The following is a 10666-nucleotide window of genomic DNA, read 5'->3' on the forward strand; positions in this document are numbered from 1 at the left end:
ATAGAACAAACACCTCTCTGTAGAGAAACTGTATTATCAAACAAAAGATCTAAAAAGTTACTGCCTGTAAGTCTTCCTGGAAGTGTTTTACCACAGATGTAAGGGATACCAAAATAACTTGAGGAAAATAATAAAATCTGGAGGTGGGAGAGAAGCAGTTTTGGTTTTCTAGTCCATACATACCCAGTTAGGTTTCTTCCCACTGATTCCCAAAAACAGTCCCACAGAAAATATAAATTTTATAATGAATGTTTATTATGAACAAACAACTTTACAATGCAGTCATTTCTACTCCTCAGTACATGCTTGAAGTCAGGTATCTTCTGTGACCTTGAAATCTTGGGGGGAGAAAACTTATGGCTACACACAGATCCAGGATTTTAAAAATCAAGAGATCTTTACAGGTGACCACTGAGATGTCTTCTGATTGAAGCTGCAAAAATTCCCTACCATGGGCGTATAACAATCTTACAGAAATCTATGAAATTGCAGCATGAAAGTGAAGGGCCAGACACTTGTTCCAGTATCATATACCGAGGGACAGCTTTTAGTTTTATTACATTAAGTAGTGCACTGCTTCAGGGCATGATAATATTTTTGCATGGCAAAGAATGGTTTACTCCATCTAATGACTTTGGTAACAAAAAGACCAGATACTGCATACTATTATAAACTCTTTTAAAAAACACAAAACAGTAAAACATACACAAAAGGGAATAAATCTTCCGTTACCAAAGGCAAGGAGCAAAGAGATGTATGAAAATCTCGTAAGCCGTAAATGCAAGGGTTCAGTCAGCTATTGCTCCCAGCTTTCAACAAATGGCACCTGAAATGACTGTCAAGTCTTTCTCTGAATCCAGGGTACTGAAGAGAAACTGCAACTGGAAGCTGTGTTTTTTAAATACAACCAATCCTCCGAAAAAAATGCAGCATGTCCAGGGTTTAACCAAAGTTTTTTTTGTTTCCAATTGTGGCACTTACAAAAAACAAGAGACCCACTTTCAAGTGCTTGGGTGTAGCTTAAGGCCAACTTCTTGTCACATAATAAAAATGCCTTTTAATCAGTATCTCCGGATTTTACCAGTTCTTTTACCTTAGTAAAGTAGATTTCACAGAAGATGCAAACACCCCATGCCCAAGGTCTCCTTGCCTTTGTCTTCGTTTTTGTGGACAAAAAAAGCTTCCATAAGATAAGAAGATAAACACAGATAACCAATCATAAGCTTCTGTCTGTAGGCGACATCAATGGTAATAAAAGGCATTGCGAGAACACAAACATGTTTGAATACTAAGATCTATGAAGCAGAACAGCTTCAGCTACAGGTCCATATGCTTTGAGGAAAAAAAAAAAAAAAAAAAAAAAAATCGCAGTCTGACAAGCCATGTTGAAAATCCTATCACTGCAGGAAAGACATGACACTCCCCCTTCCTTTCCAGCACACCCCAGACCGACAGAACATAATTGCTCCTAGATAGATACAAGTGGTGCTTCTCTTTTTACAAGAGCTGATTAAGCACATAAGAGGTAAATTAAAAAAGTTATAAATAAGATTTGGTAAGACAACAAAATTTTTAAAAAAATCAGATATTTATAAATACATTTTAAAATCCAGCCTTTTCCAAATTCCATCTCCACACATCTCCTTCCCTTCCTTACCTCAGTAAGAACTGCTTTAAGATTTCTTTAGTTGTTCTGCTAGTTTTGGTAATTCCTACCTATTGCAGAGAATTGGTCACATTTATTGATGCTCTAAGCTGCATGGCTCATGGGTTAACAATACATTTTTCCTCAGAATTTGAGATACCAAGAAGCAGAGAGACAGAACAAATCTGAAAGGGAAAATAAAACAGTTTTGAAAACATTCTTAGATACATGAGGTAATATTTATTTGGGCTCTTCGCAATACTTAAAATAAGACTATGCAGTGAAATGCAGAGCTTTTTACTCTGTTATCACCTTTGACAGTTTGTTGTACCATTAACAGTGAGTGTGTTCTTTCCCAGATGACTAGGCATCACTGTCAATTATGGAAGGCACAGGAAGTTTGCCTCTGATGAAACAGCATTTTAATAAAATTAAGCAGAGGGGGAAAAAAAAAAAATATCAAGCAAACCAAGTTAAAAAAGTAATTTCAGACTGACTTTTGAACTACCCCAGGAGCTTTAGTGTTTATCCAGAGTCCTGTAATCCCATGAACAAACATTGGTATTTCAGTCATCAGTAGGAAAGCGTGATGAACTTAAACGTAAAAGCAAAAAGCTTCTAGAATCTCAGATGAATTAGAAGGGTTTGGGGTTTGGCTTTTGGTGGTGTTTTTTTTAAGAGTTTATGCAAATCTTCAAGTAAGCAAGAAGAACTAATTTTAAGGGTCTCCTTCAGCTAGTGACACTCCAGATTAATTCAGCTAACTGAAGAAGCTGGTTTGTTATTCAGACTCATTTGTCTTTTTATCTTCACAAGGGCTAGGGTTACATCATTTACCAAAGCCCGAGAAATCCAGAGAAGATTTTCTGAATACACAATCAAGTCTCCATTGGTGTGTGCAGTTTTATTATTTTTCTTTTTTCAACAGTGGCACCTTGTGATCAAAATTAAGTATTACAGCTTTCAAATATAACATCTCCCAAAATGTAAATCTGTAAGTGAACAAATCCTAAACAATACTGGACATGGGTATCCTGCTGAAGACTGATTCAAATGGTTTTTCTTGCTAATCATTCCTAAGGGCTGATAACTGCACCTCCTGTAACTCAAATAAACCTTCAGTGATATTATGACAATTTAGACAACACACTTTAACACACATGGTGTTATTTTCCCACTCATCTAATCACTACTGACTAGATATGCAATGATGTTCATTCTATTTTAAAAAAGAAACCAGCAATCTTCTGTAGCATCAATGTTCACATTAACCAAACCCTTACCAAGTCCACATGAAATCTCTACTGGAATCATTTCAACACTTGTACAGACTCTTCCCTAATGAAAATAAAGTACAGTGTACATAAATTGTGAAATTTTAAAAATTGTTCAATGAAGTAAAAAGCCTTATTTGCTTAAGATTTTCAAATTTCAAATAACAGATGGAGAACTGTTATAAAAATCAAAGCACTAGAAATGTTAGTGTCTCATCAATAATGCTTTGACTTGTTGGTGAGCCACTACTAGATAGTAGTGAGAACGAAAGGATCTGCGAGCAGAACTTCTTTTAGTTTTCTGACTAATCGAAACTACTCCATTTCCCAAACATAACCCATGAGCCAACCAAAGTTTTACCTGCAACTTGGTAAAACAAATCTTTATCCCAGTGTCAGAGTCAGATGCCCAAAGAGTCCCACTCATTCTGCAACTACCACTAATTTGGTCTTGGATTTCTTTTATTATCCTCATTCTTGCGCTATGCTTCTCAGTACATATTTGACTGTGTAGGCAAAAGCTGCAAAACCAACTATAACGAACAAGTTCGCCAAAGCTCCGCCTAAAAGTCCATGGTTACGATTGGCCTGTTGGAGACCTGGATGATTGGCAGGTGCCAACGGTACGTGCCCATTAAGAAGGGGTATTCCATTCTGACCATAGTGCGCTTCCCCATCAGGGACAACATCTGGTAAAGGGAGGGATGGAGGTCTGTTATTGAGCTCTTCTTGTGCTTTCTGTTTTTGTTTAATCTCCTGGAGAAAGGAAAAAGAACAATGAATAGCTGGAAGCGAAAGCAGTGAAGTTATTGGGTGTCTTAAGATTTCAAAACTCAAGCTCTTATATAACTTTAGGAAAAGGATATGGTACACTTCTTTGTATTTTAGGTCTTTTAAACTGAATTAACTGCACTACATAACATTTGTACAGTCTCCCCAACTTCTTCCAAAGTGACCTCATTCAGTAGTTGACGCTAATAATTATTTGACCGAGTTTATTTTTAGTTCACATGTACGTTTTCCCAGAAGCCTTTTTTCAGAAATGAGAAATTCTTGCACCAAACATCTTGCATGTCCAGCTTGTTCTGAACACAAGACATTAAAAGAATGAAGAAAGCAATCATAGAATCTTAGAAGGATGAGGACTACAAATATTACATGTTAAAAATCTGCTTGTGCTTGAAACACAACAGCAGTTATCTATTATTGCCTTCAGAGTTTCCCAATGATTTAAGTACTGGCAAAACAGTACTGCAGAAAGTATTTCCAATTCTCTGCCATTCTTGTAACTGATCAGAAAACACAATTAAAACCTTCAGTTCAGATTTGTATCTGCATGAGGAAGAGAGGAAATGGAAATAAAACTTTTCCCAGAAGGCTGTAGCAAAAGGAGACAAAGAGGGAGAATGCTTTTTAAACTAGTCTTGTGAATACCTTTAGGAGTAATAATAGATGAATCAAACCTGAAGTTCCATAAGCACTCACAACTCTGCCCAGAAAGGCCATTTCTGTCTGTGGACAATGTTTAGTTCACTAGCTGGGCTCATATGTTTATGACCTCAGGTTCTCTCTAACAAAAACACATATCTCATGCTTAAGAAAACAGCTGGAAAAAAGCTCTTCTATATATTTTTCCCTACTCTTCTATAGTATATATTATTTATGCACTAATTAAGACTTGCAGTTTGGTGAAATCTGTACAACTCAAAACAGTTTGCCTGACATAATAAATTTTATGCCTAGAATTCCAAATTACAATGAGCATCAGCATTACAGTATTGTAACTCCAGACTCATGAAACAGTCCCTAACAGAAGACTCTTCTCTTTCATATGGTAAGGCTGAAAATTAATTCTCCGAGTCTCAACAGTAGGCTAAAAGAACTGAATTCCTTCACTACAAAGTTACAGGGAAGGAACCACCTTGAGACAGGAGTGAAGAAAGTAGCATCCTTCATTCATAACAGGCAAGACCTTTTAAATCCAAGCATCATCTGTGGAAACTGCCTAGAGAATCCAGAGGTCTGAATGAAACAAGATACTTTTTTTCTTTCTTAAACCTATATCATCTATCTAACTGTTGTCTGGCTGAAGGGTAACCATTTTCAGAATCTTACACAAGGAAATTTCTATATACTTGCTACCTATACATGACAATATAAACTGTGTATCAACACACCTACAGGGTTAGTGCTGTGCAAGGAAGATATATACCCTAAGATATCACCCATTCTCAGAAGTTATGCAGAAAGAATGTAACAGTCTCTGATCTTAAAGGAGAACTAAGAAAAAAAATCTAGGATATTGAGGGACCAAGTCCAGATATACAAAATTAGTCCTACCCAAACTCAAAAACCCACAGTATACAATTCTAAAACATCGGGACCGCAACCGCATCTGCTGCATGTGCAGCTCGGGCAAGGCTTTGATATCAACCCCAAACACAGATATTTAGTTCTCTATACAACGATCTTTGTGCAACAGAAAAACAATTCAATTTCAAGATTCAAGTTTTTAATTCTTACACATAGCAAAAGCACCTCTTAAAAAGCTTCCAAGAATGCCAAAAGCAGCTACTCTCTGAGAAAGATCCTAAACAGTTTACAGATCTACACAGAAAAGCTGAAGAACTACAGGAAACCCAATTATTGCACAGATGAATTCCCTTACCTCCACCACTTCAGGGAAGAGCTCACAGAAGACTTTATCTTTTAAATTAAATGCTAAACTTTGTGCAGCAAGCTGTCTTTTCTGTGGAGGAAACAACAATTATTAGCAGTCACGTATAAACAAAGTTACTATACTTCAACATCTGATTATTTCCCACAAGAATGGTACAGACCACCAGCCAACTAGTTTCTAACATTTAAAACTTCATACTTATGAATATTAATTACTACAACAGACATTCCTAGACATAAATTATGTTCTCAATTCTTCATTTTATGGGATTAGCATCCTGTACTACTGTGCCTGCTTGGCAGACACTTCAAGAGGAAGGAAGGAAGGAAGGAGAAAGTCCTAACCATACTGTTTACTAAAAGGGATTTTAATTTGTTTAAGACACCCTCTCCCCACCCCACGCTACCTTAAACTGACTCAAACCGCAGTAGGCAACAACATATTCATTTCTGAGATATCAAAATGCCAGCTGCTCCTGCTGTTTTAACTTTGAGATCATGTTCAACATTCCCTAAGCTGACAAAAGGTACATCACACAGTCTGGAGCTTACTGTGAACTCTGACGTCTCTATGCTGCCCAGTGTGGGGCCCTTTTCCACCATAAAGCTAAGAAGGCCCGTCAAGATCGTTGAGACTGACCAAGCTGGATTCCATGTATCCGGGTGGAAATCAGTGATTGAAAGACACAACCTCCGAAAGGATAAGACAGGCAGTGTGTTTTATTTTTGCCATTACAATTATTACACAGTATACATATCGCTAAAATGGTGTTAATTGCTTAAGTGTTAGAAGAAAATCCTTACCTTGTATTACACTTAAACCTTCCATTAGGTGTAATCATATAAATACTAGGAGGTTTAAAAGGAAATTCTCTGGGGAATATTAGTTTCCCATGATAATAGCCACCTGCATTACATAAAGAAATGAATTACTTATTTTGCACAGAGATGAAGTCCAAAGCTGCTACTCAAAATGGGCCAAATAAAACCCTCCTTCTCCCCCTCATACTAAAGAGATGAAGCTCATCGTCTTGTGCTTCTAAAACACAGGAATCATAATCCACACCTGCAGTAGACTTAGAGGCAACTCTCTCACTTGCATATTACAAATTGTACTTTGTTGTCAAGTCTGTAAGACCAGCCAAAGTATATTTAATATAATACAAATGGGTTAGTTTTCCAGAAGCACAGCTAACTGCAAACATAATCCTATGAAGAATCTGATTTCAAAAAGCATTTTGTGAGAGGCTCCAGAAGACACTGTGAAATACGTGACTGCAACAAATTAATAAGGCTTTTATGAGTTCCTCTGGAGAAAGGGAGAAACATAAAGACAATATGTGTCTCAGTTCACTGAGAACACTTGTGGTAACAAACCAGGATTTTCTGAAGTTATCTTGGAATGATTTATATCCTCCAAGACCTTTAGCAGTTACTTAATAGAAAATTATCTATCTTTACCCTAAATGTGGTTTTGTTAGAATACTTTATAACAAAAAAGTTACTAATAGGCAGCAGTACCACCACCTCTTTTCAACAAGCTATCAGTCAAGTCACAGACAGCTTTGAAAATGCACTAACAGTTTTTAGAGCTATTTACAGAAGTTATATTTTGCCCATTCAAACATGCATGTAGTTACTCTGGCACATCAATCACAACAAAGTACACACACACTTTTGCTACGTGCTAACTTTTACCTTCATAGGGAGTCATTTCAGGTCCCCGTACAACATAGTGCCTAAGACAAAGAATGAAATTTAAACATTATGAAAGCCATCACACAATCAGTCACCAATTTCTCTACAAAAATGAAGATGGGTATCACTTCAGCAAAATTTTCATACTCCACCTCCCAAAACCAAGATTCCCATATAATCCGTAGGACTGAGGGAGTCAGACCTGATGACCTGGAAAATCTTGTTCTCTCCACCTGTGAGTGAACAGTTCATTCTAATTCTTACCATTCAAGGATATTGGATGGGAGGGGCTCTGCACAGATATAAGGCACTGGATCTTTCTTAATTCGAAGGTAGTCTTGTTTAAGTCTCTGTGTTGCTGTTGTTGGTGCTCTCTTATTACTGTTGTTGCTCATCTAGTTTTTTTAAAAAAAAATAAAATTATAATTTCAAAACAATATTAATAGATGCAGAGCTATCATGCTTCATTGAACACAGCTCCAGATTTTGCAAAATCTACTTTACAGAGTATTTTTTTTAATATAAATTAAATTACCATAACTTTTAAGCAGCAAGAACCATGCAGAATCTTAACCAACTAACATACTCCTAAGAGACTCTGTATATTGCCAAAATGGGAAAATACTCCTTCTTGAATACTGCCGTTCAAATACCACTGTGAATTGCTGTCATGAAAATATGCTGCACTATAGAACCCACTTGAACTCTTAAATTACTAGTCCTGGGTTTAGGCTGAACACACATCATTATGACACTGTTTTAAAGGACTTAGTCTTTTTGAGTAGTTCATTTCCCTATTCAGCTTAGTATCTATTATGTAAATTTGCCCATGATTGGAATTTGTTTGGTGTTTCTACACATCCAGTTATTTGAACTAAACAACAAAAAACCCCACAATAACCTTATTACTGACTTCGATGTGAAGGATTTTAAATTAAATCTGCTGCTTGCTTAAAAGTCAGTTGAATTTCCAGAAGGGAACCTCTGAGCCAGATTATTCTCTTCTAGATAAACAAAGGCCTCATCCAAAATGAGAAAAGCCAGTGTGAAGAAAGAGAATTCCATGCTGCTTACAAGACAAAGAAATCATTAGCATTTACAATGCACCTACAGAACACATACCAATTAACAACTGCTAGTTAACTTGCTTTCCCCTCAAGAAATTTCGAAAGTTACTTGGCTTTATACATGGAAATTCAAGCAAGAACAAAAAGGAAAGATTGTACAAGCAGCTTGTATAAAGAAATAAGACAATGCTTACCAGATGATAGCAGCATTTGACACAAAAATATATTAAATGCCTATGACCCTTTCTATTCCTTTACTTCAAACAGATGGCCAACCACAATTTATTAGAGAAATAAAATTTAAAGCACGAGCAACAATTGTATGTGGTCAAATACTCAAACTCTACTCAAAATAAATGCATTTAACCTAGCTTTTGTCAGAATTACTGTAAATCACTGTTTGAAAAATAGAGTATTTTTTTATTGAAGGAAGTCTCACCTCTTGAAATCATAAAATTAAGAGGTTTTCTCTAAAGAGGTCAGCTTTGACTTTAAAACACAGATTAAATATCTTTTTTAATTTAACGCAATTTTCTAAATCCTTGCAATAGCACCCCTCACAATGGACTGCAAAGATACACTGCAATATTTTACAGCACTAAGTATAGTTATTGGGGTTTTAACACCCCTCAAAGCCCCATCTGAAAGAATGCTTGTATCTTAAACGCAGAAAATAACCGGCAACACTTGCAGAAGCTACGACCGCAAACCCATTTTCCCATCTCGACAACACAAGTTACCAGAAGCAAGAAAGAAAGCAGCTCGCCAGTGCTGAGACAGCCCAGCACCAACAGCACCAACCGCCCGAGCCCTGCTCCCAGATCAGGGAAGCAAGGAAGGGCAACCCCACGTCCCCGGCCCCTCCACGCGTGTGCCCCGTGGGACGGGGAACCAGCGCCTCTTTCCGCGGGAAAGCGTGACCCCGGCCCTGCCGCTGACCGCTCCGCGCCGGAGGACAGGGGCCGAGAGCGCAGGGACCGAAACAAGAGGATAACGGGGGAGCTGACAGCCCACAGCGAGCCAGCTGCCCGGCATGGGCCCCGTCAGGCCGGGGATGGGGGGACACACAGGGGAAGGGAGACAGACAGCCCTGCGCTCCCTCACGGGCTCGCCCCGCCGGCCCAGGCCCCACTCACCTCTCCCTGCTAGAACAGGCCCCTCCGCCGCCGGGACGCCCCACCCGCCCGCAGCCGGAGGCCGAGCGAGGGAGGGAAGGAAGGAAAGGAGGAAGGAGAAAGAAAGGGAACGACAGAAAGAAAAAGCGGGCAGGGCAGGGCCGCAACCGCCCCCCACGCCTCCCCGCTGCGGCTCCTCGCCAAGATGGCGGCCCGGCGAGGCGGGGCCAGCGCAGCTTCCGGGGCGCGCGTGCGTCACACCCCCCAGGTGACTTCCGCTTCCGGCACCCAAAATGGCGGTCGCTGTTCCTGCTGCCGGGACTGGTAGTAGGTGAGGCTGGAGAGGAAAGGAATAGAGATAACAGAATTCCGGTGTGCTTGGACATCGGCAGTCGGCTGTTACGACTTGACATAAGATTTATATTTCGGAAGGGTCTCAGGATTATTAGCTGTTTTCTTGCCTGAAAAAAAAACCAAGAATTTGTTTACATGGCGGTTTTGCAATTACTCTTCTGAATATTTTTTCTTAAAATTCCCATTGTTCATAAAATGAATGCGAATTCATTTTCAGTCATTCACAGGCAATATTTTTTGTTCCAGCGTGTCACTAGCAGGCCCATAAAAATAAAGCAAATCATTTTGTATCATATTCATGCATTTGTTGCTTCGGTAATGTTTAAGAAGAGTAAATCAAGTTACTCACTTAGGATGCGAAATGTAACAGTCTGCTCACTCTTAATTTCAGACCATATAGCCAGACCATCTTGAGAAAATGCTGCGAAATCGTGCTCCATCAAAGTGAACACAGAGTTCTGTCGTAAATCTTCCACTCACCTCCTGCCACAATTGTCCAGCCCATACCCTTAAGGGATCAGGTGCAGTGCCCACGCTTGAAAGAGTAAACATTTTGACAGCACGGGTACTGTGGAGCGTTTCATGAAACACAAAATTCCACTTGGCCTTAACATCATTCTTGACACCATAAGCATGTGGACTAAGTTAACATAAATCGTATTTATAGGCAACTTTGTGCAAGACAGGATTTAGCAAATGTCAGTCATGATGGTCCTTTTCTAAGGATTTCACTCAAGCCTTTATTGGCAGGATCATGCTAATTTCTGGTGATTTGAGGCCAGCTCCAGAATGAGTTTCAGCTGTATTGAATCTGAATACTTGTATTTCCTACTG

The 10666-nt window shown here is 38.9% G+C and overlaps 1 protein-coding gene across 1 annotated transcript; it reads right to left on the reverse strand.

The window, feature by feature from the left end:
• Nucleotides 1-233: 233 nt before the first annotated feature.
• On the reverse strand, nt 234-9722 carry UBE2J2 (ubiquitin conjugating enzyme E2 J2). The gene is made up of 7 exons (XM_033007640.2): nt 9500-9722; nt 7561-7691; nt 7297-7337; nt 6403-6505; nt 6151-6289; nt 5588-5668; nt 234-3675 (listed from the first exon to the last, which is right to left on the reverse strand). Exons 2-7 carry the CDS (start codon nt 7689-7691, stop codon nt 3391-3393), a joined length of 780 nt encoding a protein of 259 aa, XP_032863531.1. The 5' UTR covers nt 9500-9722; the 3' UTR covers nt 234-3390.
• Between the last annotated feature and the right edge of the window lie 944 nt (nt 9723-10666).

This window comes from Tyto alba, unplaced genomic scaffold (genome assembly GCF_018691265.1).
Source record: "Tyto alba isolate M040663 unplaced genomic scaffold, T.alba_DEE_v4.0 Super-Scaffold_20000042, whole genome shotgun sequence".
Taxonomy (NCBI): domain Eukaryota; kingdom Metazoa; phylum Chordata; class Aves; order Strigiformes; family Tytonidae; genus Tyto; species Tyto alba.